This window comes from Mus pahari, chromosome 9, assembly GCF_900095145.1.
Source record: "Mus pahari chromosome 9, PAHARI_EIJ_v1.1, whole genome shotgun sequence".
NCBI classification, from domain to species: Eukaryota; Metazoa; Chordata; class Mammalia; order Rodentia; family Muridae; genus Mus; species Mus pahari.
The window spans coordinates 18,001,488-18,018,513 of NC_034598.1; the positions used below are offsets into that span (position 1 = coordinate 18,001,488).

Below are 17,026 nucleotides of genomic sequence, written 5' to 3' on the forward strand. Positions count from 1 at the left end.
GAGAGAGAGAGAGAGAGAGAGAGAGAGAGAGAGAGAGAGAGAGAGAAGAGAGAGGGGGGAGAGGGGGGGGAAGAGAGGGACTAAATAAATACAATTTAAAAACAAGAACAAAACTAGATAGATATCCTGATATTTAACAGGTTTTACCCCTGTTTTTCTGTGTCCTACTTAGCTCACCATACATCAGACTGAGAAGTGAAGATTCCGTCCATCAAGTTTTCAGGAGCCATCCACCGAACAGGAAGCAGGCCTTCCCCTCTCTTTCTATAATAATCATTTTTATAGATTTCCCTTGCCAATCCAAAGTCACCAATCTTGACTACCCGAGGACTGGTGTAGTCTTTCACTGATACAAGGCAATTCCGAGCTGCCAGATCCCTAAAATAGAAGTTACATTTGATAATGATAAACAAATATTCCAGAGATCATACAAGGCTAGAAGGTCTGGAAGGGGGGAAGAAACCCATTCTAATTGTGGACAGCTATAGGGTACGGTCCAAGATTAAGTAAAAAAAGAGCAAGTCATGTAAGGGCCAACATTCATTCCCCTCCACTTCCCAAGTACAGACTCGATGTGACCAGCCACCACACACTCCAGATGCCATGACTCCCACACCATGATGGACGGTTCCTTCCCTCTCTTCCTTAAGCTACTTTTGTTGGACATTGATTTTCTCACAGCAATGAGAAAAGTAACGAGTCCAGAGACTCTTTACTATAATACTGGCACTTTGGAGGAATGAATGCGTTTAGCTCTCTAGTGTGGGATTCCCAAACTATACATGGTTGTCACGTGACTACCCAATAACCTTGTATCTAAATCTCATAGTACCTGTGAATGAAGTGCATCTGCTCCAAGTAGACGCAGCCTTTTGAAATATCTACGCACAGCTCTACAAGGTCAAGCAAGGTGAGTGAAGGACCATGAAACTATAAGAGATAAAGGAAACATTATATGTACTTTTTTGACTGGCATAAAGTCCATGCACATATGTATGAATATAAATGAATACATATACATATATGAGTATGTACACTAGTAGATGATGTGCTAAAGAAACGTTTCATGGTTACGAGAACTCAGGAGAAAAACATACAAACATACCTGGCAGCAAGCTATATTTGTAAATTTGAAATCTAGTTCTGCCATCAATAGGTGAGTTTTCCTATTAATTAATCACTTTACTTGTATGTAAAATGGGTCTAGTACAACAGACTTTTCAAGATTTAAAATAAGGCTTATAATATTGCTAACATACAATAAGTACTTAATAAATAAATGGTGTCTGATCTTATAGAATTATCAATAAACTTAAAATTAATAACCCATGCTGGCCAAATTAATGATTGGTTTAATCCCTTTTGACTTTTTTAGTCAGTACAGTAAAATTGTTCTTCATAAGACCCTCCCCCCATATAAATTGTTAGTAATTTTATCTTTCTAGATTTTTTTTTATCTATAAGAGCCATCACAAATATAGAGAAGCTTAAACTCATTGCAAGGAATTCTAGTGGAAAACAAAAGCCAATCAAATTTTTATTAGTAACACATGGAGAAAATTCAAAGTTGCTGCCTGGAGGCCACAGTCATACATTGAGCCTTTCCATATCCCTGCAATTACCTTGGCCAGGCCGTTATCATCCCTAATCTGATGCATCCAAAGACTTCCCATGTGTCCAGCCTCTTGTCTTTTCATTAGCTCCCTGGTTGTGCCTCACTTCCTGTAGAGCCGATTATCAGATGTTGGGCACAGGCTCAATGCAGCCCCAGGCTGCGAGAGACTCTCTATGCCCATTAATTTCCCCTTTGCTTCTCCTCTCAGAAGCTGCACTTCAGTTTTTCCAACTATTTGCCCTTCCTTACATCTGCTCTGTTTTTTTAACCCTCCTCTTTTCTCCAACCTATTCTTTCCTCACTAGAAAAGACGCTTATTCTTGATGTTGCCCACATCCCTCACTGAGCATCTCACATGACTCCCAACCTCACACACTCTTACAGTCCTTCAGTTACTCATGCAAAGGTGCTGCCAAGTGCTGCACCACTGCTTTGCTTATGTCACCAAATCGGAGGTCATCTTCATATTCTAGGACAGAATACTGCCTCAGCCCCAAGACTCTTCTCTGCCCATGGCTGATTCACCAACTATATCCTGCCGTTCTAAAGGAGCCTTTAGTTGGATTACAAAAGCTCAAGAAGAAAATATATGAATACTATATCTGTAGATTCGAAATAAAGTTCTACTACTAATTCCTTGAATTTGCTTAAATTAATAAGGCAATTTTCTTATATATATATATATATATATATATATATAATGAATTTAGTACAACTGACCTTTCAAGATTGAAAATGAGATTTGTAACATAGCTTATATATAGCAAGCACTTAATAATACCCCTTCTAAATTGGGTCCGTGATACACTTATGTCACAGCCTATGGCTGAATCCTGTCAGATAACCTGACTGGTTGACTAGCTATTGTGTGAACAGAACCCTATGAGCAAACCCCACTTTACTCATAAACACTTTATGACTCTTAAATTTCATGCTGGGTATGAGCACCCTTCTAATACAATTTTCAAGATGCTGCCTGCCTGAATCCCTAACCATGTCTCTTAACCCTTATAACCTGTTGAAGTACCCCCCCACCCTATCTTTGGCCCCCTTAACATTAGATGCTGCCATCACCTGCCACTTGTATCTTGCTGAACTCTCTAGTCATATTAAAGCTTAATGAAGGTCTATGCCTGCAAATGTTAATCATTCAATGAGGAAGTGTTTGTTACTCTTACATCTCCTGCTTTGGTTTTCTCTAAAACATATTAAGTTTTCCAGGTAGCAGATGTATAGCCACCTCAGCTTTCCCAAACTGGAAATTACACTCCTTCCTCCATGGTCCAGCAAATGTATTTCATGCTAATTGCTTTTTCTGTTCCCTCCCTTACATGAATGTCATAGAAATACACAGACAATGTATAACTATGGCCTACCTGCAAGGACTTTTAAATTTTCCATATGCTATTTTTTAATAAAATGCCATGCGAAAAGTTCCTTTAGAGTAAAAGTCACAATCTCCGCTGTTCTACCATTACAACCCAAAGAGAAGCTGGTAAATTCGACTGCATTTGGAAAACATCATGTTTACTTTTACATAATTACTTCATGTTTTTCATCTCAGCATGATCCTAAAACACCAATACTTAAAAAAAAATAAAATAAAAAATAAAATAAAATTAAGAAGTCTTTGATTCAATCCTTCAGTTCGTGGGTAAGAGGGCTGACTGTCCCAAAGTGAAAAACTAAGCAACCATTTCTGGGCCTCACTGCTGTTAATATTTGTGCTGCCATCCCAGCAAAACATCAGGGACAAGAAAGTTATCGATGCTGCCGATTCTAGCACAGTGCTTCTGGGAACTCCTGTATGGAGATGACCAGTCACAAGTGAATAAGCACCGAAGGATGGCACGTGTGTGGTATTGTCATATGGGACCCAGCACCCAACAGCATCTTGTCTTCCATAATGAGAGTACGATAAGTCCTAGGATAGCAAGCTATGGCTATCCTGGAGCAAGCACCAGCGCTGGCTATATGGAGGAAGTGTTGAAGAAATAAACCGAAGTGCTGAGTTATCATTCCAAGTTGCAATTCCATCGGAGAGCAAATGACGAGGGAAACATCAGACAGTGCTTATAAACTAGCCCATAGATGAGGAAAATGAAATAAAGCCCTCAAATTATAATACGTGGCTTGCTCCGCTGTGTGTAATGATGAAACCTCATATAAATGTAAATGAATGTACTGTTAAGTGGGAAAGTCCAGTAACCATTGGATAACAAGGGAAAAATCCCTCCTGTGTGTGATGGTAGGAACGGTGAGGCAGGTGTGTGAGGAAGTCTGTGTTAAAGTTTCTTCCATTTTAGAAAGTGCATAGATTTCCCTTCAAAATGAAAAGTCACTGGGTACGAGCATAGGCAGAGCATTGGAGAAAACAGGCAAATACCAAGAGACATCTCCTGGCTTGGAAGTGTGTATGAGATTGTGCACAACCTCCTGGTTTTTACATTATTCACCTTACTACATATTCTGCTTAGCCGTACAGTGCTTAAAAAAGAAAATGAGTGTTTCCAATCTATAGCTTTGCCTCTTGTCTTCTCATCCAAGGTATAAAGTAGGATCCTGCAGGAAGGTCATGTCCTGGTTTCATCCAGCATGACAGAGTAGTTCCTGGATCCACAGTGCCAAGCACTGGGAACAGGATGGATGACCTGGAATCACTGAGGGAGACCTGAAGAGCAGAGGTTGTAGGGGTGGATGTCTGCGGGAGGGGAGCAAACGGGACACTGGGTAGATGGAATGAGAGAGGATGCATAAAGTCAAGAGTTTTGCTTCACCCAAAGTAAGTTTTAGATGCTGTTGGGGGACACCAAGAAACAAGACCTACAAACCAACAGGGCTGATGCACACATGAAGTCACAGCGGCCACGGCAGCATGCACAGGGCCTGCATGGGTCTGCATCAGATGTAGACCCTAGAGTTGGAAGGGGAAGTAGACATAAGCCTCTATCCCTAACCCAGATGCTATCTCCACTTAATAACTGCTTGGAAATGGAAGTTTTCGGGCTGGAGAGATGGCTCAGTGGGTAAGAGCACTGACCACTCTTCCGATGGTCCCTGAGTTCAAATCCCAGCAACCACATGATGGCTCACAACCATCCATCATGAGATCTGATGCCCTCTTCTGGTATGTCTGAAGACAGCTACAGAGTACTTACATGTAATAATAAATAAATCCTAAGAAAAAAAGAAAATGAAAGTTTTCTCACTGGGGAAATAGACTAACAGTAAGTGGCTGAGAGAAAAATGGGCGACAGAAGACTGCCAACCTCTACTGAGGTCATACACATCTTTGGAGGTTCCTTGTCTCATGCTGTCTTCTCAGGGCTTTTATTCTATTTTATCTTCATTTTTATTTTATCTATACATTTTTATCACTTTTAACACCTCAGATCATTTGCATATAGAATTTTTTTTAAATGGGATTCCTGAATGTGGGTCTCTGAATGATTCTCGTGCCATTGGGGGGTGTGGGGTAGGGATGGTTCCTTCTGTCTGTTTTGTCTAGTTCTAACCTGATAGTTGTTGTTTTATCTTATTATATTATATTATATGCCCTTAGAAGCCTGTTTGTTCTCTAATGAGAGACATAAATGCAGTGGATCTGGGGGAGGATAGTAAGGGAAGGACTGGGGGGGCATAGAGGGACGGGAAACTGTAATCAGGATATTCAATATGAGAAAAAAATCTAGTTTAAATAAGAGGTGCAAAATAAGCAAAAGGAAAATCTAAATAGCTCTGTCATCCTGAAGATGGCAAGCTATCCCTGACCCCAGCGAGATCAAAGTCAGCAGCTCCATTCAAAGGCAAAGGCTAGTAGACTTTAAGATTGGAAATAAGTTTGGGGGATAGACAGAGAAATTCCACATAGTTCCTGTGCTGAGGCTGGGGTGCCCTTCTGTTTGTAAGAGATTTGTTTTCTCATTAAGTACTAAAACCAGACTCCGGTATTAGCTCAGGGTTCTAAGCAGCCTCATATAACATGAAGAAAACGTGCACTTTCTTTCTATAGCCGCCTTCAAAGTGTCTCCCACCAGCTAAAACTACTGTGCATTGAACTTGAAGAAAAAGCAACTGGAAGTTCTAGCAATTTGCTTTAGGAAGCCAACACTGCAGACGCCACCGCCTACCTACCGTTGTCCCCCGAGCTTTGCGCAGATAGCTTAGAAGGTCTCCCCCTTCCATCAGTTCCAGAATAATGTACTGGGGTTCACTCAACAGACAGACTCCCAGCTGCTTCAGAATGTTGGGGTGATTAAACTTGCTGGAAGGTGAAAAGACACAAGGCAGATGACATGGCAGTGATAGTGGTCCCAGCTGGGGTCTTCATGGAACAGAGCAGTTCTTTACCCAGAGCATCCTTTCAAAGCCCTCACTGATTTTTAAGAAGAAAAGACTTGCCTAGGTCCCGTGCACTGGCCTTAAGGAGGGAACATGGCAACCCCTAGTGGCCAGTGCATCTGAGTAGAGTAGAATGGGTTTAAAAAGAAATACTGTTTTTCTGCCATATGGGTTTTATGATGGGGAAAGAAAGCAATTTTGACTAATAACCTTCTTCAAGAGATAGGTGAAAGCATGTCTGTGTCATCACAATTTTGTCAAATGTCCTTTCCCTTTCAGGGAAACAACTCAGATCCTCAGGTTTGGGCCTCTGGGTTGTGAAGACACCAGAGTGAGTAAGGCCCAGTCTAACTAGAGGACCCAGCTTGACTTCCCAGGAGCCTCTGCCTGCTGCTTTTCCTTAAGATGTCCTTGAGTAGCTCTCATGACTGCCGCCTGCTGGAACCTTGTTGACCAGTTCTAGGCAAGACATATTCTTGCTAATATCAGAACAAATAAAAGAACATTCTTCCTGGGTCTGCTTGACCTCATTAAGAATTGGCACACTGTAAAATCAAAAGAGCTTCAGAATTTATTTAATTGAAGATGAGAGATGGGAGGACCATTTGCCTGAGAATTGCCTACCCAGGCTCTGAAGACTGGCTTCTGTGGGATGTTTAATGCTACAGATGTCTTTCCTTTTAAAGTTTTTTGTTCACATTTATTTTCAGGACGATCTGACTGTTCCTGGGTCACTTGCAGTGTTAAAAATGCAAAGAGAAAGGAAATCTTTGTATCCGTACTTGTCAGAGAAAAATCACTGCATGAGCTATGCCATACCTCATCAGGTGCGCCTCCTTCAGGAACTCAATCTTCTCCTGGTCTGTTGAACCTTTCTTCAAGGTCTGTGAGAAATGGAGGCAAAGCCAGAAGTCAGAACTGGGAGCCCAGTTGCTTAGTGGAGTCAAGGTGTACTGGCTAGCTTTGTGTCAACTTGACACAGCTGGAGTTATCACAGAGAAAGGCGCTTTAGTGGGGGAAATGCCTCCATGAGATCCAGCTGTGGCATTTCCTCAATTAGTGATCAAGGGGGAGAGGCCTCTTGTGGGTGGGACCATCTCTGGGCTGGTAGTCTTGGATTCTATAAGAAAGCAAGCTGAGCAAGCCAGGGGAAGCAAGCCAGTAAAGAACATCCCTCCATGGCTTCTGCATCAGCTCCTGCTTGAGTTCCAGTCCTGCATTCTGTTGATCACAGCAGTATGGAAATGTAAGCAGAATAAACCCTTTCCTCCCCAACTTGCTTCTTGGTTATGATGTTTGTGCAGGAATAGAAACCCTGACTAAGACACAAGGTTTTGTTTTACTTTTGTTGTTGTTGTTGTTGTTGTTGTTGTTGCTTGTTTCAATTTCTTTGTTGTTTTTTGTAGTTGTTTTAGTTTTCTTCTGCTTTGCTTTTGTTTTGCAATATCTACTCGAACATCTAGAACTAGGTAACGGATATCGCATGCACATATGATCTGTGCTCACCTTGTGATAATGTATGTGGTTTCTAAAACTACCATTCTTGCTACTGTTTAATCAAAACTATCTCAGTGAACTAGAGAAGGGGTTGAATAACAATACTGTACGGTCCCTCTGAAAAATGAATGTTTCTTATTTTGTGGGATCTTTAATTACTATATTAACTATTTATTTTATGCGTATGGCCCTGGCCTATAGGTATGTTGATACAGCACAAATGCACAGTGCCTATACGACAAATAGTTGTGATCTGCCATATGAGTTCTGATCATCAAAACCACATCTCCTAGAAGAGTAGCCAGTGCTCTTAATGGTTGAACCCTCTCTCCATATATAGAACTATAGAAAAAAATTAAAGACACACTAATTTGGGCATCAATGGGTCAGCATATTTTCAGATTTTCTTCTCGGTATCTACTTTCCCACCTTAGTTGAAATCACTCCCTAGTTCTTTCTACTTTTTTTGGAGGAAAGTTTCCTGTTACTAGCCAATAAATATAACTTAATTGTGAGAATCTATTCTAAAGTCTCCAATCTCTCTGTCATAAGTCACGGGAGGTCATCCTGAGCTGGTTCTCTAATCCCTTTGCCATCAAGTTTCAGTTCCAGGCAACAAAACAAAAGAGAGAAACTGGTGTGGTGGAGAGGTTGATAGGAAACTTTCCCCGTCTGAACAATACACACAAAGCATCCTACCTCCTCTCCCTGGTCCTGATGTGGAGATGATGCCTTCCTAATTCTTGGCACTCACCCTGTCCTTATGAGGCAGCAAGCAAGAATAAAGTGGAAAAGGATTTCAGAAATGGCAACACTCATTTGGCACAAGTGCTGGCCAGGAGTCATCTCAGCACATAAGAAAATAAATATGTACTTACTGGGCTCAGACCAGAGGAAGTTAAAGGAATTTTCAAGTCTATAATTTGGAAGTGGAGAGAATTTTACCAACATAGATTGGCCATCCTCAAAGCAGAAATTGCTATTAAGTAGTGACCATGATATTTAATTATATGAGATTGCTCAGCCCTCTATCAAAAGGAAATGATACCAAAATATGAGAGACTATATAGTATTTCCCTAAAAAAAAATGCATCAAATGTTTGACGGCAACCACAGCCTGTATGCGGGTGAACAGCCTCTATGTTCTGTCAACTATGTCCATACAACACAGAGACTGAGACCAGCCTCTGTGCTCTAAAGGGTTGGGAAAATCAGAAAGAGAATACTATCATACTATCTCATGAAATAGGAAATTCAGATTTCAATGGTTCTAAGTAAAGCTTAGTGGAAAAAACTCATTTGTTTACTAAAGTTGATTGAGCTCCTGGGTCAGAATTCACCAGTTGCAACAGAGACCACATGGTTAGCGAGTCTGAGAAAGTATTCCAAGTCCTAGCCTGGTTCCTTAAGAGTGTATGGTACAGTTCTAGTTCATGTGAAATAGATTCTTTCTGCTGTTTTGAGATGCTATCTCATGCAGCTCAGGCTGGCCTCTGAATCTATATGTAGCCACAAAAGACCATGAACTTCTATTGCCCCTGCTTCTTCCTCTGTATTGTTGGGAATACAGGCATGCATAGCACACCGTGTTTTACGCAGTGCTGGGACTCAAACCTGGTGCTTTTAAAGGACTAGGCAAGGATTCAACAAATTGAGCTCCCTCTCAGAGTGTTCCCAATAAGAAAGAAAACTCTGCCAGGTCTTACCTAATTAATAGCCCTAGTAGAAACCTAAAGCCTGAATATATTCTCCTTTCAAAAGCCTAGGTAAGAAATGGGAAAAAATAGTGGGAAACTTAGCTTTTGTAGCTGATGACAGGTTTCTATATTCTTCTTTGTATTTTGTCTTATTTTTTAAATGTTCATTTATTTCTCTTTCTCTCTCTCTCTCTCTCTCTCTCTCTCTCTCTCTCTCTCTCTCTCTCTCTCTGTGTGTGTGTGTGTGTGTGTGTGTGTGAGTACATATTGTCTGCTTGTATGTATATGTACCTCATGTGTGCCTGGTGCCACTGGAGGTCAGAAGAGGGTGTTGGGATCCCCTGGACCAGAAGTTACAGATGGATAATTGTAACCACCATGTAGGTTCTGGGAACAATGCCCAAGTCCTCCGTAAGAGCAACAAGCACTCTGAACCAGTAAGTCCACTTGCCAGCCCCAGATTTACCCTATATTTTTAGTTGACAAACTATTTGTATGATTTATATGTCCATTGGGTAATGGACAAATCCAGGTTACTAGCATATTCATCACCTTAAACTTTTCTCATTTTTCTCATTATTAGTAAGTAGATGGAAATTCTGTTGTGAGACATACTACGCATCTCGCTAACTGTGCTAGAAGACTTCTTTTCAACCAGTAGCTCTGAATGTTTACATAGTCATATCTGTGACGGGGTCTGGAGAGCCACATTACCTTCACTGCCACTTTGATTTCTCCACTCCCCACGCCTAGGATGTCTATAGCTGTGCCTTCATACACTTCTCCAAAAGCTCCACTTCCCAACAAAAGACGCAGGCTCAGCTTCTCCCGAGGGAAGGCAGGAAGATTTTCAATCTCTTCTTGGGTTGGAACAGTACTGTAACCACCAATCAAAGAAAACACATGGAGGGACTCAAGGCTCTAGCTGCATATGTAGCAGAGGATGGCCTAGTCGGTCATCAGTGCGAGGAGAGGCCCTTGGTCCTGTGAAGGTTCTATGCCCCGGTATAGGGGAATGCCTGAATGAGTGGGTTGGGGAGGGTACTGGGTAGAGAGGGGGGTGGGTGAGGCAAGAAATGGAGGACACAGGGTGGAAACCTCTCTACCTTTTTAAGTGCTGGAAGTCAGATACCTGCCCGTTGGTCTGGGGATTGGGGCTCCTTCTCAGGAGGAGAAGAATGGAGGGGGGAGAGGATTGGGGATTTTCGGAGGGGAAACTAGGAAAGGGGGTAACATTTGAAATGTAAATGAAGAAAATATATAATAATAATAATAATAATAATAATAATAATAATAAAAAGAGTATGTTTGTTCTCCCCAAGGGCCTAAAGTTCGCATGTTTGTATTTGAAAGAGATCGCGAGATCTCAGTGCTTGGCTTGGCGGCATTGCACATTCTAATTGGGTAGTGAGGAAGTCCGTGCTCCAACACTTTCCTACTCTATCAGCTTCTACACGGAGCACGCCACTTTCCTGGACACTGACATTCCTGTAGAAACTGGAAGGTGAAGGCGACCCCAAGGCTTCTATTGCAGCTGCTCCTCTCAAAACGTGGAGTTATAAACTGCTCTAGGTTGCAGATCCATGTGAAAGTTACTGCAGATGAAGAAAATAGCAACAGAAGCAGCTGGGCCCTGAAGTATTCACTTCATCTGTCTCACATACCTGCTCTCATGCCAAACAGGATTTACTATGACCAAAAAGTCAGCTCCGCCGCCACCACCACCACCACTCTAGCCTTCAAAAGTCTGGCCTTCACCTGGGAAGACTGTGGTGTTGGTGCTCAATCTAAATTAAGTACGAGTTGAGGTTTTGGTTTTGGTTTGGTTTGGTTTGCAAGAATCCTTTTTTAAAAAGTGATTTATTTATTTATTTTTATTTTATGTGCATCGGTTGGTGTTATACCAGCATGTATGCTTGTGTGAGGTTGTCTGGTCCCCTGGAACTAGAGTTACAGACAGTTATCAGCTGGCATAAAGGCACCAGGAATTGAACTCTGGTCCTCTGGAAGGGCAGACAATGCTTTTAACTACTGAACCATCTCTCCAGGCCCAGAAAGAAACTTAAATATCAGATATACAGTGTTTTCTAAAAAATAACAACAATAACAAAAAAAAAACCACCTCTGAAGAGCTGATCTGTTTCATGTCTATATCTACTTTAAATTCTGTTTTGTGGGGTGGAGGTGTCCAATCAGAGGAGAAAAGGAAGGAGGGTTGGGGAAGAAGTTTGAAAGGGGAATCAGGAGGGGGACAGCATCTGAGATGCAAATAAATAAAATAATTAATAAAAATAAATAAATCCTGTTTTGTAGATTTCAGAAAGCAAGACCTATGACCATAGGATTCTTTTTTACAGAAAGTATTACATAGTATCTTATGCATAGAAATACTTATTTTCCTTGATTATAATGAAAGTTTCAAATTCATCTTTCTTAAAGAGACACTATGAGTGATCAGTTTCTATGATGGAATAGTGAGATACATGCCAGCCTTTTCCTTCCTCAGTCTCTATTGCCAGTTCAATTAACTACATTACCACTCATTCTTTTCACAATAATTTATCCTTCTTAAGTTGGTTTTTGAATCAAAATGAAACAATGGAAGACAATGGATTTGTCTCTATTTTTCTTATGGGATAACCACAGAGTTCACCATTTTGTCCAAAGCCACATCTGAGACTAGAAGCAAATGTTACTGACAATGACACCTGAAAATCCCTGGCAAATGTGGGAATATGAGGACCCCCTTGTCACTGGGCCCACGCTCTGCCTATGTGATCCAAGAAGATGGCCTGGGCCACATACTGTACTGCATAGCAGGCATTGGCCAGTCCCACTCCAGCCGCCAGACCTCGAAGCTCAGCCAACTCTTTGTCGTTGTCGTTGAGAACCGAGAGGCCTTCCTTGGAAGCTTTGTGACTTTTCAAGCTTCTATGCCAGACTACAAAGAAAACAGACAATCTATTAAGTAAAATATGGCTTCTTCCCCTTAAGAAACGGAAGTGTGTTTTAAGCACACACGTGTGTCTAAACACTGTTGGCAGAATACCAGTTTGATTCTAAAACATTCCTGTAATAAAAATTTTTAAATTAAATCTGGGTAAAATTCCATACAGTAGCCACACAAGTCATATACTCTTAATCATAGAATTAACTATATTCCTTACTACTACAAATAAACTTCGAAACATATCATTATAATGCACTTCTTAAAATTACCTGTAAGTTAGAACCCAACTAAGTTTTAAAACTTGCAAAATAATTATTAATGAAACCAACCCGTGCATCCAGACATTGCCATCACACTCCGGTAGATCTGAAGGAACGGTTCCAACGCAAGGGTACATTGAAAGTGTTTTCATTTTCTCTCTTCTCAGCCCTCTGGCTAAGAGCAAGTGTAAACCATCTTCAATGTGATATATAAGGCAGATATGTGTATGTCAGAGCTGGGGAGATGGCTCAGCAAGCAAAGCACTTATTGCACAAGCATGAGGATCCAGATTGGATCCTTAGCACCCAGTTAAACGCTGAGTATGTAGCACACATCTATAACCCCACTGTTGGAGACAGAGGTCACAGACAGGCAGATCTCGGGGTCCCGCTAGATAGCCAGCCTAGAAAATCAGTGAGCTCCAACCTCAGGGACAGACTGTCTCAAAAAGTACAGTGGATGGGGATAGAAAAAGACTTTTGACATTGACCCCTGGCCTCTGCACATACATACATACATACATACATACATACATACATACATACATACACATGTACACACACATGTATACTCACATGACCATGCACATGTGTACACTCACATGCACATGTAGGTACATGTACACAGATAAGCACGCATGCTCATATGCAGACACATGAAACACATGTACTCCTTTGAAATGTTTAGCTTTCCCAGAGTTGGGTGGCCTCCTCAAAATGAAAGCTCAGCCCTGTTCAAAGTATTCTCTGATACTTTTTCACTGTAATGCAGAGACAGAAATATGTACAAAAGAATATATATATATATATATATATATATATATATATATATATATTCATATACATATGAAGAAAACTTCTATAATAAGAAGCAGCATTGGCCCTGCCTACTTGGAGAACCATGAGTGATTTTTATTCCCCCCTTTCTACATCATGCTCTCTTTCTATAATGATAAAAAAAATTCTTTGATAAAGATTAAAATACAATTATGTCAGTAAGACTACCTGTTTGTGTTGTATACTGCATCAAAATCAGCAAAAGTGCTTTTGAACTTTTGCACGGGGTACCCACCTACAATCTGAGTACTTGGGACTTTGAGGCAGCAGGAGCACAAATTCCAAACCAGCCTATTCTACACGTTAGTCAGCTCTGCTCCCTACCCCAAAATCAATTTTAAAAAGTTAACCTTTCTACACAATTCCTTGCATAGCTGAGACAATAGAGCTTTACTCAAGTGGCATTCCATCTAGAGGGAGGGCACAGGAAAGCTTCCGGCACCTTTAACAACGCACTTTTCTAAGCATCACACACTCTCATCTAGGCATGCCTCACTCTTGGGCTAATCTGCTCATCTCTTGCCAAAAACCCTAAAAGTCCAACTGTGGCTGTCAGCACTCTTCCAGGTCACTGTAACCCACATCTCATGTCACAACATCCTGATGGGTCTTCTCAAACATGTATGTCTTACCTCTATTATTAAAGGACGAGCTCCTGGAGTCACTGAGTAGATTTTATAACTTCTTTTCCTTACATGAGGTTTATGCTGCACATGAGATATGGCCTCTCAGTAACCCATAGACGGTTGGTACTTACTTTTAAGCCTTTGTTTCAATTTTACAGAACCCTCTACACAATGCCATTCCTCAAGAATTGCTACTTTTCATTATTTTGATAACTTAGTCTTTGCTCATGCACTCACACATTCCTACTGGCAAAACCACATATGCCACCAACAAAAGGAAAAATGAGCTTAGCTCCACCCAAAGTCCACAAATTCCAAACACAATAAAGACCTTCATGTCCCGAGACTGTCGGAGACCTGCGGGATGTCGGGAAAGCACACAAGACATTGAAATGGTCTCATCTTCATCCACTAGAGTCATGGCTCAAGCAGTGGTGATGGAGCGATATGCAAGCAAAGGTGAGATGAAGTATTCCTCGTGTAACATCCCTCCCAGCAGAAAGCAGACAAGCAGACAAGCCTGTATGCCAGCTGCCAAATATACCACAGTCAGACACGAAACGCTGGAGGCACCAGCTGTGCCATGTGCAGACTCCCTGGAATCTCAAGTTAAAATCCTAGCAGGCTCTGCACAAAACATTAGCTACCCCTCCTAACTGAAGGAGTCATATGTGTTATCTGGGTGGACTTTTTTCTCCAAGTCTGAAGCAAGCTTTAATTCATACTGGCCAGGTTGATGGACTCTGTAGCCAGGTCCGTCTCTGGTTTCCCACTCAGAAAATGGCTGGGTGTATTTTTCTTTAAATGAAACCTCAGTTCAGGTTCACAGTGTTGTCTGAGACTTTTTACCTCCAAACACTCTGGAGAAAAAAATAATGACTGGGAAAATTAATTAAATAGTAACTTTATTTATTTATTTATTTATTTATTTATTTAGAGAGGAAAAAGAGAATTCAACCTTGTGTTTGTAGCTTTCCCTTTGCCTTACCCTTGTAATTTTCTCTTATAAACACAATAAGCCACAACTTTCTGAATATGTGCTAGAATTTCTTTTCTGGTATCATACCCTTCCTATAGTTCTGTATACGGGAGCACTCTTGGTATCAACAGTAGATGGAAAGCTCATGTATCATATAACCCAAATCAAGAAATGTGGGCAATTGAACAAATGTGATGTGTCAACTTTTATTATACCACAGGAATAAGCCAGAATGTGTGATCACAGTGATATCCTTCCAGGCCCAACTTTTCATAATCTATTTTGGGTTTTCTGTGTTTTTTTTTTATCATAATTAAAATAAACATTAAAAAGTGGGAGGGCCTTAAGGAATAACAACCTATTAACATAAAATAAATTATAGGAAGTAGCTACCTGACCTAACGCTGCTGCTTTTCAATCCTTTGTAAAACAACAGGGACTTGAAGTAAGCCCGTCACTCATCAGACAGCAAGAGGCCAGAAAGGGGTCTCCCGTGAGAGGCCCCTTCATCCCAAACTAGGCTGTCTGCTTGGGGACCAACGCTATCCCAACCAGTGACTCACACTGGACTCCCATTAATCCTACACTATCTTTGTATCCATGGTTACTTTTATTTATATTGTAGCCTACAAGTCACAGAACACTTGAAATAGCCAATCAGAAACAAACACTGTTTTACAGCAAGCTAGAATAGAGTGTCTTCACAAATAGTTGTATCTCGTGTATATTGTTTACTCTGATGTATTAGCCATGAGATAGTTGCCCCATGGTGTGATTTATGTCCAGAATATTCTTCAAAGGTGCACACGCTAAAACCTAGCCCTCAGCTTAACATCTGTGGGATGCAGAGGTTAGAGCCTAATTGGGAGGACTTCCTGTATGAGGAACACACTCTTGGAGATGATGATGGGACCCCAGCCCCATTCTCTTTCTCTTCTGTTCCTAGCTATGAGATGTGGACATTACTATATCACACTCCTGCCATGAGGGGCTGCTGCACACCCAAGGCAACAAGGACACTTGATCATTAACCAACACCTTCAAAACTGTGAGGCAAAATAAACCTTTATGTGAAAGAAAACGAACGCATCCCTTGATCAAAAAAAAAAAAAAAAAAAAAAAAAAAACATAGAAGTTAATGGCTATGAAAAGACAGCCAAGGACAATGCTGTGAACTTTATGAACTTACTTAATAAGGTTATGTTTCATGTAGTAAATTAGATAAACTGAAAGATAAATCAGTCAGTATGAGCTAATAAACAATTTATTATCTGTTTGTAAAATCTATGATACTCACCAAAGGTCAGTGGGACTGTAGCAACCAGAAATATCCCGACTATAATAGTAAGTATAAAACTTGTTTCTGTTATCCAAACACCATCTAAACATAGAAGTTTGAAAAGAAATTAATTCACACAAAAAGCCAAATTGCCCCATTTATTCACAAGCACGCACACATGGGCACGTGCACACACACACACACACACACACACACACACACACACACACGTGCGCGTGCACACGCACCAGCAGGAGCCTGCTCCTCTGAAGTTTCTATGAGCTGGTTGCTCAGCAGCTGGCAGTCTGCAATTAACAACGTGGAGAGTCTGTACCCAGCCAAAATTTAAGTTGCTGCTTCCCCCTTTTTATGTCACTATCATCTCACTGAACCACAGTCACCCAATCTACTTTACAATGACCACCACCAACAACAACAATCCAAACGTGTATGATCCATTTAAGGAATTGGGGACCAAGAAATCTTTATCTTCATGTACTAAAAGTAGCTGATATGTATGTTCCATTAGATCTCCAAACCCATTTCATTCCATAGCCCTAATCTAAGGAATATCAACATGAAAATGTGGTTGAGCATCTTTGGTGGTGTGCTGTTTACAAAGGGAACAAGCACACAGGCCACAGCTTGGCCAATCCCAGCCTGTGGGACAAACCTGGTGTAGCTTTTTAAAACTTCCCGTGAGCTAAGAATACATTTTACATTTTTAAAAACATTTTTAGAAAGAAGATAAGGGAGGAAGAAGAAGAAGAAGAAGGAGGAGGAGGAGGAGGAGGAGGAGGAGGAGGAGGAGGAAGGAAGGGCAGCTACAGAGATCAGATGTAACTTGAGAAACCTAAACCATTTACTCCTTGGGTCTTTTCAGAAATTTTATCTAGCCAAGACTGACTATAATATGAATACATATAATGGCAGTTTTGTCTTTTG

At 40.9% G+C, this 17,026-nt stretch overlaps 1 protein-coding gene across 1 annotated transcript in view; it reads right to left on the reverse strand.

Annotated features, from left to right (window-relative positions):
• Ros1 (ROS proto-oncogene 1, receptor tyrosine kinase) overlaps positions 1–17,026 on the reverse strand; it is a 132,245-nt gene that overhangs the window by 13,844 nt on the left and 101,375 nt on the right. Inside the window, exons 35-41 of the mRNA XM_021204829.2 lie at positions 16,100–16,183; positions 11,956–12,091; positions 9,865–10,027; positions 6,776–6,840; positions 5,750–5,879; positions 833–930; positions 178–378 (exon numbers count right to left, since the gene is read on the reverse strand). Coding sequence (XP_021060488.1) covers positions 178–378; positions 833–930; positions 5,750–5,879; positions 6,776–6,840; positions 9,865–10,027; positions 11,956–12,091; positions 16,100–16,183 — 877 coding nt within the window. The remainder of the gene's footprint in view (positions 1–177; positions 379–832; positions 931–5,749; positions 5,880–6,775; positions 6,841–9,864; positions 10,028–11,955; positions 12,092–16,099; positions 16,184–17,026) is intronic.